Raw genomic sequence first — 23981 nt, 5'->3', positions numbered from 1 at the left:
CGCTTCTAAAATGATTTTAGTAACAAGCAACCAAGATTGCATAAGTAGGAAAAATTGCATATCATAAATAAAATATCTTAGCTCACTTTTCACAATCTACAATGCAGATAAAATCAAGTTCAAATATTACTTTGTGCTCAATATATATATAAAAAAATATAGGTAGGAAGAATTACGTATCATAAATATGTATAAATAGCATAAATACTACTTTGGAAGTAGTAAATGAAGTTCCAATATTACTTTCTGCTCAGTACAAAATGAGGTTAAAGAAGTAAAAATTTTGTCAAAAAACTTTTTTCAGCAAGAATTTATTAAATTGATCGAAAGTGACTGTAAAGATGTTTACATTGATGCAAAAATGTGTGTTCTTCTTTCTATTCAACAAAGAATAAAAATAAGTAATGCATCACAGTTTGCATCCTAAAATATACTGAAATCATAGTCTGGGTGTCGTTTGTTATTTTAAAATATTCCGAAATTTATTATACACAATGTTGCTTTGCACATCATGAACAACAACATGAATTCCCATCACATTTCCATTAAACTGTCCAACAACAACAACAAAAAATAGCCAAAAGAATAGCAGTCATTACTCCAGTCTTCTGTGTTACACGATCCTTTAGAAATCATTCTAATAGGCTGATTCATGCTGTTTAATAAAAGCATTTGCATTCCAGAAAGCAGGACCTTTTAGTCTTTTTCTTTGAATATTACAATCTAATATTATCCTGTCAGTTACTGAGTCTGCTGCTTTCATCCGTGTCCAGGTCTGGTGATGATTGGTGTGATCATTGGCTCCAGGAAAGTGGGCATCAACCCTGATAATGTGGCCACACCGATAGCAGCCAGTCTGGGAGATCTCATCACTCTTTCTCTGTTGGCTGGAGTCAGCAGCACACTGTTCCAGTACAGAGGTGTTCATGGATTAATAACTGCTAGTTTAAAATCTAAAAACTGTACATTACATATTAAAAAAGGCTGATATTTATTAACAGCTTTAACTATTGACAATCATTAGATTAAAGCAGTGTTTAAAAAAAAAAAACCTTTTAGAAATTGTGCAATTTAAATTTTCACAACATATTCACTTGCTTTTTTTTATATATATATATATATATATATATATATATATATATATATATATATGAAGTGATTTATTAAATAATTAAGTTATTATATATAATAAAGTATTATTATTTTATTTATATTAAATGACATTTATATTAAATATATATTAAAATATTAACTATAAAAAATTCAATTAAAAATAAATAACTTTTTCTTTTAGAACCTCTAAATATTCCTTACTTAATGAGCATGAACTGTTTAAAATGTACCAGAAGAGGGCAGTAGAAATTCACTAAAATATTACTTTATTACAAAGAGGTGACATGGTTTCCATGGGGATGAGGTTAGAGAGTGGGAATCATCTTTCTGTTTAGAAACATCACACATGTATGTACTATGTAGTTTTATTCACTAGAGTCCTTAAAATCTGTATTTGCACAAATCATAGCACATTATCTAAAATATGTAACTATTTACTATGTCTAGCATGTGTCATCTACAATGTTTGTGTGTGTCCAGATGTGTGGTACTTGTCCCCGTTGGTGTGTGTCTTCTTCCTGCTGCTCATTCCTCTCTGGGTGCTCATCGCTAGACGGAGTCCACAGATTAAAGAGGTTCTGAAGTCCGGCTGGCAGCCTGTTATAGTGGCCATGTCCATCAGCAGGTACAAACGTGCATACAGAGACACAGTCACAGAAACACAGAGTTAATAAACACATTAAAATGGTCATATATTCATATATAATGTAATAGAGGCCTGTAATAGAGGACGCAGGGTTCCCACAGACAATATATAAATATAAAAAAAAAAATTATATATATATTTGTAGAAAATGACTATAAAATGATTAAACATTATTAGTTAGAAATTGCTCAGTTTAGAGTGTAGTCACAATCATAAATAAATGGACAACTAATGAAAATTAGCCTTAAAGTATGATAACCCAGTTGATCAGCAGTACTTAGAATTCACAGAAAAAATTGAGATTGTTCAGTTTACCTATTTTTTTGTGATCTGCACAGCACAATTTTGTTTAAGTAGTAAATAATGTAAATCTCTAATATGTGTAGTCTACTAGATTAAATTGCAATATATAGAACTAATCACTTTTATTCTTTTAAGTGACCCAATTCACTTTTTTTGCTGTTGTTGTTTTTCTTTAACTTAAAAACTATTTAATTTCAATGAAATTACATTAGCATTTCCTTGTTAGCAATTAGCAAATTGTTTCCTGATTAAGATTTAAGAAACCGTAATAATTATAAAAAAAGATGTGCATGATTAAATAATGTAAATTCAAAACACTTTATTTGATTTTTTTAATGTAATGGCAGAATGACAAATGACAGAAATACAATTTGTGGGTTAACTGATCTAAACATTTCAAATTCATGAAACTTTCCAATTGAAGTTTCGGAGGCCTTATTCTTGATAAGACTGTGAGCGATCCGAACTTTGAGGGGATGGCGGTCTTCACACCAGTCATAAATGGTGAGTAAATGTCAATGACAAATCATACTTTGAGCAAAGACACCTTTCACATACTCAGAACCACGTGGAAAAACTATTTTGTAAACATCATTAAAGGCCCCTTTCCCTCTTCAACTTCTCATTACAATAAAATTGATCATCTCTTTCTGCATTTGGAACTCGATTCGTGGATTCAGGGAGGTGATCGGACAACACTGCCAAAATAAAACAGTCTCATTCCAAAATCGTCACAATAAATCAGAGCACTGGCTCGTCGCTCACGACATTTTATAGTACATGAAAGAAGTCAAGTATTTTGATGGGAATTACTAATAGTCTTAAAAACCCCAGCTGAGGCAGGGTTTGTTTGGTTTTACGTAAAATATCACTTGTGGTGGTTTGTCAACTCTAGCAATCTGGTTTGGATTTCCCCTCGCTGGTTCTGTTCCTACCCAGCTGCACATGTGCTCTACCCATCCCGTCCCTCTCGAACGATGACTTAACACTGTATTGGCGGAAACTACACGCTTCCCAATGGGAATAGAGCATGTCGGAGTAGTAAAATTGGGCTAATCCAGTAGTAGCTGTGATTTCCCAGCCAAAGACTTCTCTGACGTCTTCTCGAGTTGTTTATCTGGATCTGGCACCCTAATTTTCCAGCTCAATCCTGAGACAAACTGCCCTTAATGAGGAACATAAGACGGCTGTGATTCAGAAAGACTAATTTGATACTTCATTACCTAGTTTGATATGCCCTCCTGCTGTAATATTCTCCACAGAGCGTCGTTTGCCAGTTTTTCATCGAGCGAAATCATTGAAAAGCTATTAATTGTGAACAGAATACTCTGAAAATATGCTTACAATGTATATTTGACGAACGTCAGTGTACATACTCCCCTAGCCACATGCTGCGTTCCAACACACGTTTCATTTCCGACTGAAATGAGGAGAATATGAGAATTGTAATGGTGTAATGATTGGAAATCTCTCGCATTCTTTCCTTTTTGAACTTTTCAGGTGTGGGGGGGAATCTGGTGGCCATCCAGGCCAGTCGGATCTCCACCTACCTTCATTTCTGGAGCGTACCTGGAGTCCTGCCCTATAAGATGAGACAGCACTGGCCCAACCCCTGTGCCACGTTCTTCTCCTCAGGTGAGGTCACTTTCAAACTATTTGTGCACCTCAGATGAATTCACTCCTTCAGATCCTTGAGATAAAGTGGGTAATTAGTCGTGTTTGATAAGTCAAGCTTTGCTATTGCTGAACAAAGCATGAACCCTGATATTTGCTCTTCAGCATATTAATCATCTGAACCCATTGTGCTTCACACATGAATGATATCTCAAACCATGCTGTTTTTGAGGAGGGGTGTGCTATTCATTTTCTAAAGTGTTAGACTATGATTTTTATTGACAACAACAATACTGTAGATTTACATTGAAGGAGAGGTTTGAACCTTATTTAGAGACCACTTGGAGATGGGCTTTTGAAGTAGACTAGTAAAGAAGCACATTTTTCTCCTCAGGTGTGAACTCTAAGTCAGCGCGGGTGCTGTTCCTCCTGGTGGTTCCAGGTCATCTGTTGTTTCTTTTTGCCATTAATATGCTCCAAGGAGGCCACACTGCCATCACGCCAGTGTTTATCTGCTGCTTTGTGGGTGCTGCTCTGCTTCAGGTGAGCCTTAGTGCTAAAAGCTCAAGTGTTTAAATTCTGCACCACTGACAAACAATTGCAAAAATAATTACTAATTAACCACAAAAAAATTACATAAATTACTTTTAGGCCAGTTAAAAGTTTAGATGAACACTGAATCTTCATTAGTTTTTTTACAGTGATATGAAATAAGCAATGAAATAAATCATGAGATCACTTGAATTTTTAATATATCAATATTTTCTCTCTTAGATTTTCATCATCTGGCTAAAAAGCATGAAAATAGTGCTTTTATTGTTTCAGGTCAAATGTGGAAATTGGCGTGACTATTCATCCTCCTCCCAAATTCCTAATTGAATGATGTGGATAAAAATACAGTTTATTAGCATTATAAAATAGGGTGTGTTTTTAAATGTGACTAATCCTGAATTTTAATTAAAGTCTTAAAGAAATCTCTTGGATGTAAAATACTAATAAAGGACCCCAAAAGGAAGTAAAGACATTGGTCAGTTTTACTACTATATGTAGAGTAATACAATACGTACAGTAATAATGTGAAATATTACTGTGTTTTTTAAAATAAATATAAAGTTCAAAATAACAGCGCATATATATATATGTTATGTCATGTTATGTGCACCCCCATATAAATAAATGTCCTTATACTGTCCTTTTTGATAAATTTTGTGCCTCTTTGCTGACCAAAAGTATTATTAAAAGTATTAATTAATAATGGATTAATATTAATTTTATTTAAAAAGAAAAATCAGTCTGTTGTCATAATATGGGAAATAATTGAATGTGTATTCTTGTTTTTCCTCACAGGTTGGGATCCTAATTTATACAGCAGACCTGATTGTGCGTTTGATGTGGAGGAAAGGTCTGGACCCGGATAACTTCTCCATCCCATACCTGACTGCGCTGGGAGACCTGTTGGGTACAGGTTTCCTGGCCCTGTGTTTCCATTTGGTCATGTTAGTGGAGGGGCTCGGTTTGTAAAATGCTAGATGTCTCCTCCTTTACCCACTCCCAACTCCAGCTCCCACTTTGCTGCCCAGGTTGGCTACAGTGGCTTTGGAGATGTGAACTTGTCTGTGGGATGCTAAAGACAGAATATCAGCCACATTGTTTTTGTGCTTACAGGATAGGTTGACTAGAAACATGAAAAACATCAGCAGGTATCGACTTATTACCTGACAGTCTGTTATATGATTATATTCTTGGTGTGTTGTCCTGTTGCCTCAGTGATGCTGCTTTCATACACACTAGTCACCTGATTACTGTATATTAAGGTATAACTTTAGGTGCAATTGTTACAAATTTTTATGTGCTATGTATAAATTGAATTTGAAGTTTACAAGATTTAAGACCTTGAAGGATTCTGGGATGTTTGTTAGATTTTTTTTTTTTTGTCAAATGTTTTTGAATATATGATTGCTTTTAAAGAAAATGGGAAAGTCTCAAAACTTTGACAGTCATTCCTTTGCTGTTTTAGTAACTACATACAAGGTCATAATTGCTGCTAGATATTTTTACTGGATACTATATCTCGTATACAGAGGGTCTAACGTACCTCTCAGTTTGTAATTTATTTGCACCTGAATTTTTTTTTTTCTGAAAATACCACACTTTGGAAAATGGCAAAATCTTATAATGAATGTAATTGTTTGTTCACTTGAATGACTTGATGAAAATCATATTGTTCATGTGGCAGTGTTATTCAACACATCTGTAATATTTTCACTCTGAATTATAATTAACCTTAATCACATGATGTTTCTACGGTTGAGTGTTGTGGTCCCTAAAAAAACAAAACAAAAGAAAACACATTTGTCCAGAAAACCAAGTTTCACTGTTGTACCAGAGGCAGTTTGCCTTTACAATTAAATGTAAAAAAAAAAAAAGAAAGCACATGAAATAATCACTGTTGGTTGATGAAAAAAAACTTTTTTTCAGTGTTGTCCACTGAAAAAAAAAAAAAAATGAAAAGTTTATTTACCCTTCAAAGCAGGATTCCATACTGTCTAGTGCACATTGGCATTCACAGTTTTGCAGCACATGTATGCCCAAAAGCTTTCAAAACAGGTGCAAACTGTTAGTTACATCACAAATGGCACATACTGTTGCCATACTCTCAACAGCTCAGCTCATACAGCGAAAGGCTTTCCCACACTCACATTTCTCATATGAATCCTCTTAACAGCACATTCATAATTTGACATTAGAATAATGACATTATGACAGGACAAAAGCACTGGGACTCCTGTAACTTTCAAATCAAAGACGTGGCGTTAAATATAATTGCCCATTGAAATGTATTACAAACCTAAACTTATAGATGACTCCCTTTGTCCTTACAAAAGGCTGTAAGATTCTAGCTCAACATTGAAATAGAACCTAACTAGCTATATAGAAAATATTTTCCAACAAAACATTTCCAAGAGCAATTTGGGAAGGTTCGTTATGCAATGTGGCACACAATACCCACTGTGCACCAGGACCAGACATTAGTCAGACTCCGTCTTCTCACCCTTTCTCTAAATATTTCATAATTTCAACCATAAAAACGAGTCATTAGCCTTTTTCGCAGACAAGAAGAAATACCTAAATTATTCAGGGTCATTTCAACCAAGTGCTAATGACCCAAAAGAACAGTTGTGAAAACTAATAAGACGTTAAACTGTACTGTCAGGGATTGATTTCCTCTCAATTTAAGAGTTCTAAGGGATAGATAATCCTCTAAACACATACTTGTACCTCTCCAAAAACCTTTATTGCACTTCAACCCTTATTATAAATTCATAAGATGAGTGTTTCCTCCCAGGATCATGCTGATGGTTGACCTGCAATGCCCAATGAGTAGTTTGGATCTCACCCTGCATCTATACCTTAACAAGAGCCGCACTGATGAGGGTCTATCTTTCCCCAACCACAGCTATGCACTGTTTACTCAGCCTGTTGCATGCTAAATAAAGGGGTGACTCTGTGAGAACACCATTTCTTTCCAGAGTAGCTAAACTGGCCAAAGTTTGCGAATGAAGGAGAGGTCTAAATTCATCCCTTACCCTTGACTCCTTCCAACATGTTATCAGCTATCTGCTTGAAACAGTTGACGGTCTGTGACTTGGAAACTACCTTTGTGATTGAGCGTAAGGTTAAGGTCTGAAATCATATCCAGGGAATGTTAAAAAGGAGGCTTTGAGATCAGCTTCAAGGAATCTCTTCGAGATTAACGTCAAGGCTTTGCTGGTTCCAGTTCGAGAGCAAAATCCACAATAAATATGCTACGTAAATAATACCATAAATATCCTTTTGGGTGGTGAAGATCAAAGGAGATTAAACATTCATAGCATTTGTCCGTTGATGAAGAATCCCGCTTCACTTATCAACATTCAGAAGGACAAAGCCACATACTTGGAGCTCGGTCGCAAGTTACCAAAGCCAAAGGAATTACAGACAATATTTTGTGAACTTTCGGGATTCACCCCAGCCAACACTTATCTGTTCACAATGCTGAATTTCGCCTCAAGGGAGCGAGGTCGACGCCATATCCAAGGCACATCCTCTACAGGTTCCCTCAGGTAATTCACTCAAATCCAGACACAAGAGCAAAAGTTTAAGCATCAGTGCCCGCAAGACTCGCATCCGTTTGTGCAAGTTATGGATCAGTTGAAACATGCTGAAACCCTCATCTCAACTTCAAGTATGCCGGCACAGAGTAGTTAAAAAGCAAGAAGTCCATTCGGTAAAGGTTGAAGAGTTTCTTCTGGTAAAAAGGACTGATGTTGTCGAAGAACGAGGCAGCCATGTCACCCGTGGTCCTGGTGCTCTTGGATGTGGCTGGGAATTTAACCTCTCCTTCGGCACCTGCTAGCTTCAGGATGTAGCGCGAATCTTGTGCAAGAGTCTCGTACTTGCCCACCACATCATAATGGATCAAGCAAGGGTGGCAAAGCGAGTGAACCCTTTCCCAGTGCTCATTGAATGGTTCCTCTCTCTGAGTCTGGGGGTCTACTAAATAATACACAAATTCCTCGAAGGAGACGTCATTGCCTTTTTCCAGTGCTTCAGACTGGGGGTCCACTCGATGCCTCCGGATGATTTTGGTCCCGTAGCGTTTATGGAAGGCCGTGTTGTAGCTACGGGTAAATTTGTTGCGATATGCCGAGACAAGTCTCTCGAAGGGTTCGCGCACAAAGACGAACTTCAGGTATGTGCGTAAGCGCTTGTTGATCTCAGCCGTGGGGTACTCTGAGAGCGAACGCAGGTTGCCCGCTACGTGAGCCTCGTTTGCCGGAATAGCCAGTGGCTCGCGATAGCGCCCATCTCCTGTTAGCACCATCAACACACGTTTCCAGTTTGTACATGCAACTTTGGGGACATAGCAATACAATAACTTGTGTTTATCATCCACTATGAGGTGGCGGAGGTCCTCTGGGCCGAGTACGCGTCTTTTGCGGGTGTGGGTGTGACAGGTTTCCTCCAGAAGTTCCCTTCGACCCTGCAGAGTGGCCTGCACTGCAGACTGCTCCAGCTGGAGGACAGGAAGGAATGGTATAAGAGGAAATGGAATATAAAAAAAAAAAAGTCACATGGATTCAGAACAGAATTTCATTTTTGGGTGAACTATTGCTTTAAAACTGAAGTCTTTTCTTCTGAAACCGAATGTAGGATTTCTTAACAGTGCACTTATGGGAACCACAGATTGCACTACATGCAAAGAGACATATTTGCGTGACTTTATTTGATACGACAGTTGCTGTTTGAGGGAAGTTCTTGTGAAACCATGAGGCACATAGCTGTTATGGGAGGGTAACGGTTTTGCCTGGGGGATGAGCTACAGATGGGTTTGATAACGGCAAGAATATAATAGGATTTGATGAGCTGGTAGTGTTTCAACTGGAAGGATTTTATCTAGACGTTCCACTCAGACCTTTAAAGGAATAGTTCGCCCAAAAATGAAAAGTCTGCCGTCATTCACATAATGTCATTCTAAACCCATACAACTTACTTTTGTCCGTAAAACACAAGAGCACCTTGGCTGTTTGCTTCCATTACTCAGTGAACAATGTCTGTAAATCTACAAGACTAATGTATAGCTTTAAAAAAAAATTATATGATGCACAAGTCATGTGGATTACTCTTAATATACTATATTTGCCAATTTTGACAGACCCAGTTATCTTTTACTTTTATTACAAGAAAAGAGCAGCCAGGATTTTCCTCTTTTCAACAGAAGAAAGTCAGTCATACAAATTTGGAAAAACATGAGCAGACCAAAACATTTTATTTTGAATTATGTTAAGTACTACCCTGGCACAGTTGTGATGCATATAATTTTGTTTTGTCAGATGGTTTGGATGTGTCTTTATGAGATGATGATTGTGTAAAAATAAGGTGTTGGGGGTGAATGAATTGAGCCACTCCAGGAATGTGAGGTTGTTATTTTTGTAATTCAACTTCCACTGCTGTTAAAATCTGTCCCTTCAACACCAGGGGCCTGAAAAAAGCACTCTGTCTTCAGTTAATCAGAACTACGCCACCCCTCCCCTCCCCCCAATTGCTTTTAAATGTATAATCATGTTCACTTTGTCTTATTTAATAATTTCATAACCTATTTGCTGTTAATCTACATCATTTCAATGATTTCATTGCTGAAATACATACCTGGTCATTTTCTTGTAGTGTCTGCAAAGGGCTTCTTCCCGATTTAACTGAGAAACTGTTCTGGCCCGAAATTTGTTCAGAAGCTACAAACACACAACAAATGCAAAAGATGAGAAATGGCAACAGAAAGATAATGGCTCCAAAAGCAAAACATTTAGACATCCATTAAAAATTGGTTACTTAAACATTGGTTAATTTTATTGCTATTACATATGGTCATTGCAGGTTAGAACAAGCCTCTAACCCCGAAGCTTTAAACTTTGGTGTGCATCTCGCATTGCTATTGAAAATTAATTATACATCAAACTGGTGATGAGAGCTGTACTAGTAATTTATGTTAAATATCTTTTAAACAAAACATTGAGTGCATTATCTTATATTTAAGGAACTTAAATTGACCAGAATATCATAGAGACTCAAAGGTGGGGTCTTTTGATGTGGGCTAAAGAAACCAGCCAGAACACCCTAGAAACCACATACTAAAAACCACTCTGAACGCCCTAGTGACCACATAGCACTGCCTTGGTAAACACTCACAACATCCCAGCATTGTGATAGCGAGTTCTGCATGTTCAAGCACCACTCAAATTTCACTCAGAAAGTGCTTCTTTGGGGTTAAGAGACTTGTGACCTTGTGTGGAGAGAGCAGAGATTAAAGCGCTTTGTCTGAATGATCACATTATTGAGCTATAAAAGATTAGAGCTGTTAATTCTAAGCATATGGGGACCAGCAGGGTTCAGGCTGGTCCACAATTACTGCCTTCTCTGACTCCTGCACCTAGCCGATCGGCCATAAAATTCCTCCTTCACATTTGCATTCTCTATAGGAACAGTCTGTTCTCTTCAGTCCAAGCCACTTCCCCATTACTCCCCTTCTCACCCACCCACACACACACACACACACACACACACACACACACACACACACACCTTCAGTCTGTGTTGGGGCCCTTGCTGCTAACGTAAGTGATTGGTTTTGCACATGTGCCAGCTAAGTCAAAGGGATAATTTAAATGCTCAGATAGAGAGGGCAAGCTAGCAAGTCTGGACACTGAGAGAGTGGAGGTGTAAGCAATCATGGCAAAAAGAGAAAAGGCACTTTCCGTTAACGGCTTCTATATATATATAAAAAAAAATACCAAAATGTTCTTTTTCAGTAAATGGTCAGTGAAAGGAGGTGCTTAACCCTCAAAAATGTTGATCATCAATATCAGAAGGACAAACTAAAAGCATTTAAGATTTGGGGGAACTTTTTTGTCTTTTTATATCAATAATCACAAAAAAACATCTAATTTTAGCATCATTTTTATTTATTTTTTTTTTTTTTTAAATGCTTAAAAAGAGTTAGTGGTACACCAATTTGTACCATATCTGTTGTACAGTGTCAAGAGACCTAGTAGAAAAATATGGATTATATGAGGATCAAATGGAAAATGGAAGGAAAGAAGAACATGAAATAACATGGAAGGGGCAGAAAGAAGGAAACGGGGAGGGGGTTGAGTACATATACAGACCCAATTTTGTGCTATGAAAGCAGGCGCTGATGGCTTTCCCAGCCTTTACATACACTCATTATTCAACTGGACAGATAGATAAATTAAATGAATATACTATAAACTATAAATAAGCCAACACAACATGTAAAATTAATAACATCTACAGTGAAAATTAAGTCTAAATGTGCTTATATTTCTTTTGTTTTTGGGCTTATTTCTGTATTACAGTTACGGTAAAGAGGGACGGTGCAACATTTGCAAGTGAAATGCTTAAAATTTGCACAATGAAGTCTATACTAAGGATGTGCGTACCTAAGTTTTCAAAATCATCAAAACAAGTAAACAACTAGTAGAATCTGAACGGCTAGTTCACTTATCAGCCCTGTATAATAATTAAGCTGCAAAATTAAGGCATGTGAATATTAATTAATTCAGTCATGAAGATGTTGCTTGGTAACCTTCCGGGAGCATCTAGTCATAAAACCTAATTAATATTCATGACTGCTTAATTCGCCTGATGATTAGCACCCACTCAACAATGTCTGCCTTTCAGCCAATACATTAGACCTGCTCAGTGAATGAAAAAAAAAAAATGTTAGCATAAAGTCTTGAGCTGTGCTGCTCACATACATTTCAGTGTGAGATATGAGAGATAAAATATACTTCTATCTGTAGCATAAACTCATATTTATGACCTAGTGAAGTCGGTTTCCTCACAACATATAATTCAGTTGCTAAATGTTAGTGTAAAAAGTCATAAAAAAGGAAGTATTTAATGTCTGTGCCAGGTACAAACATATCAGAGCTGCCATCGCAAAATTATGTCTTTTCACAATATACTCCTAATCATAATCATAATCAACAGATGAGAATCTTTTTTTTTTAAAGGAAGTCTTAAAGTGTACGCAAGAAGCCGTTATGAGCTGTCTGATTCACAACCACAGAATGACGTGCAAGCTAACTTCCTCTTGTGACCTTTTTTTTTTTTTTTCAACAGGAACATAGTAACCTAGAGAATTGCTAGAAGAAAAAGACAAAATTGAAGTTAAATGATAACTAAACAACACAGCATCACCCAAAGAAATACTAAATGAGTTCCTCAAAACAATCCTAAGCTACTTGCTAGAAAAAAAGCACTAAACGGCTTTCAAAGGTGGGCAACAATGAGGTCTCTTTTTAACCTTGTTAGTATGCACTATGAGTGAGGTTTCACAAATCAACCGAGGCCAGGCGGCGACAACAAAGGTTGCTTGCTGGAATGCTACACAGGCTTGTGGCCATTTATGTTGGCCTGTGAGGGTTTATAGAGGACAGCACAAATCAGCAGGCTTTTATCAAAAGTTCGCAAGGTAATGGGCAGGAAGCCCTCCTGCGGTGCTGCAACTGCTTCATTACTAATCAAATTCTGCTCGGCCTCGTGCATGTGGAGAGAGTTTTTTTGTTCTGTGCGGTGACTTTTGAGTTTTTGTTTTACTCCCGAAATCAAATGATTTATCTTCTCAATTGTCTTCACAGCTGGTGCTCTCGCCCCTATCATCTAAATATAATTAGACTGCGGTACATGGAAACACATTCAAATGACTTTAAGAATCATGTTACTCTGGTTGAAACAACAGTGGAAACATAAGAGCTTGTGGTTCCTGGACACTGTGATGTCAGGAAGCATCATATGTGTCATGAAACCCATCAGAATTAGAATTGAAACTAGTCCGATGATGAAATCAGCATGTTTCACAAGTTGTTCTTATTCATGCTAAATGTGCATTAAAACTATTTGCCACAAGTCTTGACTCATGCACGTTTTCCCAGAAATTGCTACTTCAAAAACACAATTTCCAGTAGTGTATTGAGAAGTCAGTTACCGCAGAAAAGTATGAAAATGACTTACTGTAACGTCTAGTTTGTCAGCGTCCATTTTTGTACCTTGTAGGGCTCAACGACAAGAGTTTCTTTGTATAATATTGTAGCTCAACATTTTTTTTACATGACCATTCAAAAAGTTTGGGATCGTTAAGGTTAGTTTTTTTGACATTTTTTGAAAGAAGTCTCTTATGCTCACCAAGGCTGCATTTATTTGATCAAAAAGACAATAATACTGTATATACTGTAATTAAAACAGTAATATTGTATTTTTCTTTTCTTTATATATACAGTGTATATACATTTATTTCTATAATGACAAAATTGAATTTTCAGCAGCCATTACTCCAGTCTTCAGTGTCACATGATTCTTCAGAAATCATTCTGTTTTTCTGATTTGCTGCTCAAGAAACATTTCTTCTTATTAAAATTATTGAAAACATTTGTGTCGCTTAACATTTTTGTCATATATTTTTGCAGGATCTTTGATGAATAGAAAGTTAAAAACAAAAGCATTTATTTGAAATTGAATTATGTAAAGGTTTTTATGGTCACTATATCAATTTAATGCATCCTTGCTGAATAAAAGTTTCATTAAAAAAAATCATACAGACCCTAAACTGTTAACTGATGCGCTGATTTGTGACTGCGTGTTTTGAGTTTGAGCTCCATCAAGTTGATTTTTTATCTTCTATTTTCTGTCTTAAAAACAATTTTATACACTATCATTTTCGTTTCTATAACGTGTGAATATATCCCTATAGCATTCTAAAACAAAACCAATCAGAGCGCCTTGTTATCACTAGTTTTATTTTGATTTCTCGAGTCTGCTATTAGCTTATAGCCCGTTAGCATCCGCAGCGTGGCTGCCGCTAATCTCGTTTACACTGCTAATACTCTATTCACACACATTACCATTGTTTCACTGTTAATTGCTTAAATGGCGGCTTTGTGTCTACCTTTGAGTGCAGATGAGGACACATTCGAGCTGCATTCGGTGCAGCTGGAGGCCATGGAGAAGCAGATCCGCGACCTGGTGGAGAAGCAGGCCCAGCTGAGAGAGTGGAGAGCCGCGCTGGAAACATCCCGGGCTGATGCTCACAAGTCCGGGGTAAGTATACAGCACGCTTCTAACACTCCCACCACCTCTACTCCGTGTGTTTCTCTGCACAGACCCTGTGCACCCAGGATGCGATCTTCCCAGATGTCCTTCACTCCGGCGCCGGGACGCCACGGACCCTGGGTGCACCAGCAGCGGAAGACGCGAGCCAACCCCGGGCGACGACCTCTCCCCCTCCGCCGCTTCCGGTCTTCGAGATCTCCACCTGGAACCGCTTCGCTCCCCTCCGCGAGACGGAACGTGACCCTGTGATCGTCGGAGACTCCATCATCCGGCACGTCCGTGCTACGCTAGCTGAAGGTAAAGTGCACACTCACTGTTTCCCCGGTGCTCGTGTTCTCGATGTTTCTGCGCAGATACCCGTGATCCTGAAGGACGATGAGAGCATTGGTGCTGTCGTGCTGCGCGCGGGGGTTAACGACACCAAGCTGCGGCAGACGGAGATACTGAAGAGGGACTTCAGGAGCCTGATCGAGACGGTAGGCAGCACATCGCCCGCGACGATGATCATCGTGTCAGGACCACTTCCCACGTATCGACGAGGACACGAAAGGTTCAGTAGACTGTTTGCTTTAAACAAATGGTTATTGTCATGGTGTAAAGAACAGAAACTGCTCTTTGTTAATAATTGGAATCTTTTCTGGGAGCGTCCTAGGCTTTTCCATGCTGATGGCCTGCACCCCAGCAGAGTCAGAGCGGAACTCCTGACAGACAACATCTCCTGGACGCTACGCTCCATCTGACTAGAAAGCCAATTCTCAAATAACTGCTATGATGACTTTTGTTCTACCCACTTAAAAGATAGAAGTACTTGCGTTGTCCAATCTATACAGACTGTGTCTGTTCCCCGAATAGCGAGGTCAAAATATAAATTTAATGCAGGATCTAGAAAAAATCTGATCGTGATTAAACCAGAAAAAAGCAAAATAAATGAACAAAAACTATTTTTAAAGCTTGGGCTCCTAAATATTAGATCACTCGCACCCAAAGCAGTTATTGTAAATGAAATTATCACAGATAATAATTTTGATGAAACCCTGCCTGACTGAAACCTGGCTTAAACCAAATGAATATTTTGGTCTAAACAAGTCTACTCCACCAAGCTACTGTTATAAACATGAGCCCCGTCAGACTGGTCGTGGCGGCGGTGTGGCAACAATATATAGTGATATTCTCAATGTTACTCAGAAAACAGGATACAGGAGGTTTAACTCATTCGGAATACTTCTGCTTAATGTTACACTGTTAGATATGCAAAAGAAATCTCTCCTGTCTCTTGCTCTGGCTACTGTGTATAGACCGCCAGGGCCATATACAGATTTCCTAAAAGAATTTGCAGATTTCCTCTCAGATCTATTAGTTAATGCTGATAAAGTGCTAATTGTCGGAGATTTTAACATTCACGTTGATAATACAAATGATGCGTTAGGACTTGCATTTACTTACCTAATAAACTCTTTTGGAGTCAAGTAAAACGTCACCGGGCCCAATCATCGTTTTAATCATACGCTAGATTTAATTATATCGCATGGAATTGATCTTACTGATATAGATATCGTACCTCAAAGTGATGATGATGATGACCATTTCCTTGTATCGTGCATGCTGCGTATTACTGATATTAATTATATGGCTCCGCGTTATCGTCCGGGCAGAACTATTGTTCCAGCCACCAAAGACAGATTCACAAATAACCTGCCTGATTTATCTCAACTGCTCTGTGTACCCATAAATAAACATGAACTAGACGAAATGACTAGCAACATGGGCACTATCTTCTCTAATACATTAGAAGCTGTTGCCCCCCTCAAATTGAAAAAGGTTAGAGAAAAACGTACTGCGCCATGGTACAACAGTTATACCCATTCTCTCAAGAAAGAAACTCCTAATCTTGAGCGCAAATGGAGAAAAACTAACTTGGAAGTTTTTAGAATTGCATGGAAAAACAGTATACAGACAGGCTCTAAAAGCTGCCAGGGCAGAGCATATCTGCAAACTCATAGATAATAACCAAAACAACCCAAGGTTCTTACTTAGCACAGCGTCTAGATTAACAAATAAACAGACGCCACCACTCACAGTTTAATAGTAATGAATTTCTTTACTGATAAAATAGATAACATCAGAAATACAATATCAAATGTATATTCTACTGTGTCTAGTATTTCAGCTTCATTCATCGCACCCAAAGAAAAACTGCAGTGCTTTACAACTATAGGACAGGAAGAGCTAAATAAACTTATCAGTGCATCTAAACCAACAACATGTTTATTAGATCCAGTACCCACTATACTACTGAAAGAGTTGTTACCTGTAGCAGAAGAACCGCTTCTCAATATTATTAACTCATCGTTATCGTTAGGTCACGTCCCAAAACCATTCAAGCTGGCGGTTTTTAAGCCTCTTATTAAGAAACCACAACTAGATTCTAATGAACTGGCAAAATAGTTCTTACCAGGTCAAGAAAATATGATCATATTACCCCAATTGTACAGTCTCTACACTGGCTACCTATTAAGTTCCGTATCATTTACAAAATAGTATTACTTTCCTATAAGGCCCTAAATGGTTTAGCTCCTGCGTACCTAACTTGTCTTCTACCATGCTACAATCCAACCCGCTCCCTAAGGTCGCAAAACTCTGGACTAACATCCCGTGGTAACTAGGAATTACAGAAGCTTCAGTCTGGATCCAACCCTTAAATGATCCGAGATGACCGAACACTTGAGAAAAGATAATGCCAACCCCTCAGAGGACCTCAGAGGATGCCAATGATCAGACAACATACAGAATTACCGAATTTTGCCATAAGTTAAATATATTAAGGTTCTGCAATATAAAAATATATTGTGGAAACGTAATTTCCTGTAGAGCTGCTTTGCAACGATTTGTATCGTAAAAAGTGCTATACAAATAAGCTTGAACTTATGAGGATTTATATATAATGTAGACCATAACATTTCTTTTAATTTCTGTCAAACCAACACCCATAATTCTAGGAGCTGCAAAATTGAGGCAGTAATGAAATATTAAGCTATGAAACAAGAACGAACATGATTGACAATTACGGATTTGATTCAATTACAGCACAAAATTATTAAAATGCTTAGGCTGAAATTCTAATGAATACCAACTAAGACCTGTTTCTGTAAAAAGGAGTTTTACTTGCCATTAAGTGTTCTTAGGGCAGAGGGGAATACTTTCTAACTAAAGCAATCATTTTCCTTTCTGCCTCAAGCACACTAGGAAGTAGAACTCCAATGTATGCCTTAATATGCCATAAAGCAAAATCCATTACCAAGTGAGGAATGTGATTAATCAGAGATTTGGATAAAGTTACATCCACTCATAGTGGCCTGCTGTACAGTATTCCATTCATAGCATGAGCTTTACTCTCATAACTATAGATGAAATTGAGAAGAGGGACAGAAATGCATATGATATGAAAAGGTGAAGAAAGACTGTGCTTCTCTTTGTCTCTTCAAAGCCTCAATGTGAGGGTGTCACTCTATCCCTGACTAACAAAGAGCTGTGATTGTTCATCCCAAATCCCAAAATTCCATTTTAGGCTGGAAATTTCCCCTTATTAAAAGGACACTGCCCTTTTCTCTTTCCCAGTCCTGAAGCATGAACAAATTAAGAAAACAAAAGAAAAGATACAACAAACTTGCATCCCTTAAGCTGTTTTACATGAAGAAACTGCCTTCTATCCAAACAAGTGCCAGTGTTTGGCAATCAAACAATCTGTTCATGTCCTTTGCGTGATTTGTTTATTCTATCCAAATTTCTGATGGCTTAAAATCCATCTCCAGTCTCAGCTGTCTGAAAGGAAAAGCGAAGGATCAGGAGGGCTCGCGGGATACTGACCAATGCCCCGGCAGCATGTTAAATCAAAAGCATCTTGTGCACAGTTCCTCATACAATCTAAAACAGGTCTATTGGGAAACTTGGCCTCGTAGAGCAGAACGACTCCCAGAGTTATGTCATTTTATGGGTAATGTAATGCTTCGACAAACCAGCGATGGCTGATGGCGCTGTACCAAACACATGTGCCTGAAGGATCCTGTCAGAAAGTGGTTTTTAAACTGTTGTACATTTATTTATTTATCAAAACCATGCTTTTCAAATCAACATTAAAGGGACAGATCAATGAAAACTGAACTTCTGTCATCTTTTACTCATGCCATTTCAAACCTGTATGACTACCTTTCTTCTGCTGAACACAAAAGATAGCCTATTATTTAATTTTTTTTAAATATCTTTTCACCCATAGCCAGCGGAGTCCAAAACAAATAATTCTTCAAAATGTCTTCTTTTGTGTTCTTGCAGAAGAAACATGTACATACATGTTTAGAAACAATGCAAGGATGAGTAAAAGATGTCAGACTTTTCAGTTTTGGCTGAACTATCCATTCAAATTTTTGTTAAATGCAGGTTTTAAGTCTAACTTCTCAAATTTTAGCATCCTAGGTGGTTTATCCCAAAATCAATAAGGCTGACTCCAACCCGTGTGAGCTTAATAACTTTAATTTACTATAACTAGAGCGTAAAATGTGTAAAAGGCACATAAACAATTTAGGAAACAATTTAGTCTGCATTACTGGAAAAAGTAAAAATCCAAAATCCAATTTGACCTTCAATCACTTCACAATGTGCCTCAATTTTCAAGGGTAAAAGATAGTTTTGCTTCTAGGCCTCTGGAGTAATGAACTTCATAAACTTTTCCAATAGGCTCACATTGGAAGTTTGCTGGATGGTAAAGAGTGAGCTCATGTTTTACAGCCATGCGGTGCAGATGCTTTGGAACAAATTATCCGTGAAGAAATGAACACTGTATCCTTCTATAATTAGTTGAGTAGTTGGACAACTAGTTGACTATTTCCCATCTCATTGCTGCTATTAGCAATTGTGAAAATCAACAACAAGAATACCTAAAACTACTTTAAAATTACCCTTAAATCTGCAGTTTTACAAGAATGAACTGTGAGGGAGCGGAGAAAAATTCTCGACTGAGATTAATAATCAGGCTGTCTATGTCAAACTAAACAAGCGAAAAGAAGTGTGATGTGTGGCGAAGTCAGCAAGTTTGCTTCTGTAAACACGAACAGCAGAAACTGATGGTGGCCAGATAAGCAATGAAAATACTACACATTCAGTAGACACCATTTTAATATTATCAGAGGAGAACATTTAGTCCACTCTGGGGCTTTAAAAGGACAGAGACATCGTTTTACTTTCAAATTGCCCACAGTGGGTTTATGATGGAGCTAACGTCAAATAAATGACCCTCACTTACTTGAAATGTTTAAAGGTCTTTTAACAAAAGCTCACCCACGTTCCAGCTGAGTTTTCGATCTGTGCTCTGACTCACAGTCACTTACTGCACAGAGAGGGAAGTAGCTCCATATGTTTCTCATGGACAAACCACTAAACTTTCATTAGTTGTACCTCACTTGTTGCTTTTTGGCTGGACAACAAGTTTTCTTGATGTTGGCTTCAGGTAAAAAGAAGCATATAAGTAGAAGAATGAGGGTAAATTCAATATTTAATAATTAAACGAACTTGATCACAGGATAAATGCGCCAACACATGAGGACGGTTATCATGTGGTTTTGTGAAGAAACATACATAAACACAAAAGCCATTTTAAAGTAATTACTGATAGCTGCTGCAAGTATTAGGCCAAGACACCTAGAGAGCACTACTTTTAAGATCACTTGTATCAGCTTTTTTTTTTTTTATTGGAACCACTTTTTAGAAGCAAAGAGGACACCGTGGTATACAGCAGAGCCAAACTTCCTGTGAAGTGTGACCGTGTGACCATTGAAGGGGTGTGGCTCAGAAAAGAACTGTCTTAAAAAAAGAAAAGCTTTAAGCAAATAATGCAACATTTATTTGCATTAACACTATGGGCAAAACATTATGGAAGTCAATGGCTTCCGTAAACTGTTTGATTACGCACATTCTTCAAAATATCTCAAGAAGAAAGAAACTTGTACAGGTTTGAAACAAGTGAAGGGTGAATGATGACATTTTTGTGTGAACTATGCCCTTAAGAACAATTGTATGTGTTTAAACGTGAATCCAGAGAAAATGTTCTGAGTACCTAATTTTTATGCAGTTATTAGTGAATGAGGCCCACCGAGAGCAGCGTCTTCAAAAAAGCAGGTGTGACCTACAAACACCTGTTAAGGAGAGACAAATGAAGGATCACATGATGCTCTTTTACCATAGATGAGCTATTTGCCTTTGGCAGGAGGACTTTCTATGGTCAGATCCTGAACTATTATTGAGAAGCATGCACCATAAAGCTGTTATACTCCTTACTAACAAGCCTAGGCAAGAACAGTTCAACGGGGCCAAATCTAGTCAGGGGAAGTGGATTATTAATTTAATTTGGGGGTGGGGGTCTGGGCTTCTTACATTGACGCCAGCTTTGCAATCTTGGCTGTTAAATAAAATTTTCACCAAAAGACTCTGAAGTTGGCTCTAGTTGAGGTCTCCTGGGCGAAGAGAAAGAACTGAAGTTTTGTTTACAACATGAAAAAACAAGAATAAACATTAGCTATTACTACCAGGTTCTCTCTATTTGTTCAAAGTATCTTATCTATAATTCACCGGAAACTAACCATAATCTACATATCTTTTGTGGTTACATACTTCTCTACCCCATGCTGCTTCTGATCTTGTCCAAGTGGTTTCCATACTCATAAATTACTGTCACAGCACAGGTTTACTTCCATACACTTTCATGAATCTAAGTAATCTCTGGTTGAAAAATCTGACATTCATATGAAGCCTTTCCCAAAACTCTGGGCAAAGACAAAGCCACTGACCTTCAATTCCCCCTTCTTCTCTAATCTCACGCTATCCTTCTTCAAGGTGATCCGTTCCTCTACGAGGCATCAGGGGAAAGGTTTAAAAGGTTTTGGAATGCCCCAGAGTCTCCCAGTGGGGGCTTTCCAAACATTCCAGGGGCAGTTTTTCTCTCTGTCTCCTTAGTTTCCAGCAGGCTTCAACAGCCGTTTTTTTGTTCGCTGTTCTAAACAGGCTGAATTCTACACGTGTGCACTCTAAAGACAGTTTGATGTCCTTTTTAGTATGTCAGAGGAACTGCTTTGATGTGGCATGCATGTCTATGTTATCTAAACTTAAACTACCTAAGCTTGTCAGCTGGATGTGATGACAATGCACTAAATCATTCCCAGTGGCAATTGACACAGAAAAGAAAAAACAGATCAAATATGCAAATCAAACTGACGTCAAAAACTTGATATGACATTGATTTGATGCAAAATGAACGTCAAACATATTGGCCTACATATACATTAGACCAATTTCAGTGTGGGATTAATGCTCTATTTTCACCCAATAACAACTGAAAGAAATTGCCGTCCAAACTGAATTTAAAATGATGTTACAGCATCTTGATCAAGTCTTCAGTAATTTTGTATGTCAATTTGTCTGCTGGGTTTTACAGGGGATTTCAATCAGACAGTTATTGCGTCAAGCCTTGTTTACAGCTGGTATCAAGACGCTTTTCGTCGACCACAGGTGGACAACATTAAATACAGGCATACATGTTTTGAGTTTGTCCATTTTCAACCACTTCCAGAGGGAGTCAAAACTGCATATGATCTTTTGTGGTGTAGACCTAAAATGTGAGCATTATGGGACATGCTATGAGTAAGCACACCAAAACAATCGATTCCAACTAAGTTATGTTGTGCCACACACAGATTATGATTGAAACTGCTGTTACCATTAATATCCTTTCCATTTGCTTCCATTTCCTGCTCGCTCATAAACAGCGTAATGGCTTCAGTCATTCAACCATATTCATGCTCCGGACTGGCAAGTGTGCCAAAATAAGATGTGAGGAAATCTGAACATAAGTGGTCACAGGAAATGCATTTAAAAATGAATGCTAAGACCAGGTGTAATGGGTCTCAGCTTATAATGTGATCATACCACTTAAATTGCTTCCTAAAACCAGGTGCAAACAAGGCCAAAAATCTCATTTTAAGTCTTTCAACACAGTTTAGAACACTAATTGTTAACCAGTAAAAAATGTGAAAAGGTTCTAGAATGATTAATGGATTGGCCTGTTTGGGATTAAAACCAACAACCTTTTGACTATCAACCTACATTTTTAACCATCACACCATTTAATGCACTTTAACATACAAAGGCAAAATAGCACGACCATTCCTTGTTGGCAATGACCCAAGACATTTAGGATGTCCAGACCTGGGAGGAGCTACGGGTCAAAATGCACTTGCATCATCATTGCCCACAGTTAACGTTTAAAAAGGTGAATGTCATCAATCCAAGAACGAATTTAGGATGTGGTCATGACCTGTTGCAAGAAGTCTGATTTGTAACCTACATTTGATGTTATCTAACTTCCTTTTTCCACCGATTGAAAGAATTTGCTTTACACCAAGTTTACAGCCAAAAATGCTCACAGCCCTAACTTAATTTCAGTAGATACATGGATGTGGCCAACACAGTCTTATGCCAATTTGTAACTATTTTACATTTTAGCAAATTAGTGACTAATTTGTATGTTTTTGCAGGAATCGCATACAGAATCACCTCCTTTTTACATAGTTACATTTTCTCATTCGATCAAGTTGGATTTTGCATATACTCTAAAAAAACCCACATGTAGGATACATATAAACATAAACATGCTTTTTTTATTAACCTAAGATTTTCTATTAATTTTTATTGTAATTAATGTATCCAGTTCATTCGTTGATGGGACCCAGAAATAAAAGCATACCCAGCTGGCATATGACTGACCTTCAACGTTGAAATATGGTTGAAATAAGGTCAGTTTCTTGCTTCAACGTTGAAATGCATTTAACATTTACAGTGAACAATACTAAAATTAATGTCTCCAGTAAAAGCATTTCTATATATTTAAAACGAAACTATTATTTGTGTGTTGACAAAACTGTTATACAAGCTAATATGGAGTCACACATCTGATCATACGAATCGAACGGGTTGTGCGTGTCATTATTCGAGAACCGCAGATTCGGTCCAAATTGTGAATATGATCCAGTTCATTTAAAAGATCCGATTCAAAAGAACAAATCCTTCACGAATCAGACATCGCTATTTTAATAGTGAGACTCACCTGATCTTGAGATGTTCTGGAAGTATAATATAAGAATGAAAAACGACCCGACGCATGTCGCCAGAAACATCCGACCCACTTTAGGCTTTATCATTCTGATGCTCCTCTAACGGACGGTGCCTGACTCTCGCCCGGCGACGGAGGTCCGAGAATGTCGCCGAAGAACAATCCTAAAAGCGTCTGTCCAAAGGGTTCCTCATTTTACAAAGAAACACCGAAAAAATACTAAACTAATTCCGATACACGCTTTATCCAAAGCAGCCCGCTTGTCTACCCGAGAACAGACCTCTTTATAGTTGGGTGTTACACTAACCATTCACCCAAAAAACTTAACAGGTCCAACTCTGTTTCAGCGAGCCTTCGCTTTCCAGGCGCATAAATTCCATTGATCACCTACATGTCTTCGTCACATGTTACTGTTGTCAGTTGAACACTCAACTTCCCCTAAACATGGAGGGCATTGTATCAAACTTTCGTGCATGACGTCACGCT

General features: G+C 37.9%; 2 protein-coding genes across 5 annotated transcripts in view; one reads left to right on the top strand and one right to left on the bottom strand.

Moving 5' to 3' along the window:
* Positions 1-6089, top strand: part of LOC306859843 (solute carrier family 41 member 1-like) — a 17183-nt gene extending 11094 nt beyond the window's left edge. For all 3 annotated transcript variants that reach the window (XM_079401182.1, XM_079401183.1, XM_079401184.1), the window contains 6 exons: positions 774-920; positions 1594-1738; positions 2487-2566; positions 3563-3697; positions 4071-4219; positions 5024-6089. In XM_079401182.1, the coding sequence (XP_079257308.1) occupies positions 774-920; positions 1594-1738; positions 2487-2566; positions 3563-3697; positions 4071-4219; positions 5024-5197 (830 nt within the window). In that variant the 3' untranslated portion in view covers positions 5198-6089. The remainder of the gene's footprint in view (positions 1-773; positions 921-1593; positions 1739-2486; positions 2567-3562; positions 3698-4070; positions 4220-5023) is intronic.
* LOC306859844 (carbohydrate sulfotransferase 11-like) lies at positions 5610-23981 on the bottom strand. 2 transcript variants are annotated; one of them, XM_079401185.1, is made up of 3 exons: positions 23490-23981; positions 9866-9948; positions 5610-8732 (listed from the first exon to the last, which is right to left on the bottom strand). In XM_079401185.1, exons 1-3 carry the CDS (start codon positions 23581-23583, stop codon positions 7887-7889), a joined length of 1023 nt encoding a protein of 340 aa, XP_079257311.1. In that variant the 5' UTR covers positions 23584-23981; the 3' UTR covers positions 5610-7886. The 2 variants fall into 2 exon arrangements, with proteins under 2 accessions (XP_079257311.1, XP_079257312.1); XM_079401186.1 differs by lacking the exon at positions 23490-23981 and adding an exon at positions 14181-15159 and having other exon boundaries at positions 6078-8732.

Source organism: Barbus barbus (genome assembly GCF_936440315.1).
Source record: "Barbus barbus genome assembly, chromosome: 40".
Lineage (NCBI taxonomy): Eukaryota > Metazoa > Chordata > Actinopteri > Cypriniformes > Cyprinidae > Barbus > Barbus barbus.
Note: the sequence above shows the minus strand (reverse complement) of the source record. Positions and strands in the feature narration are given on the sequence as shown.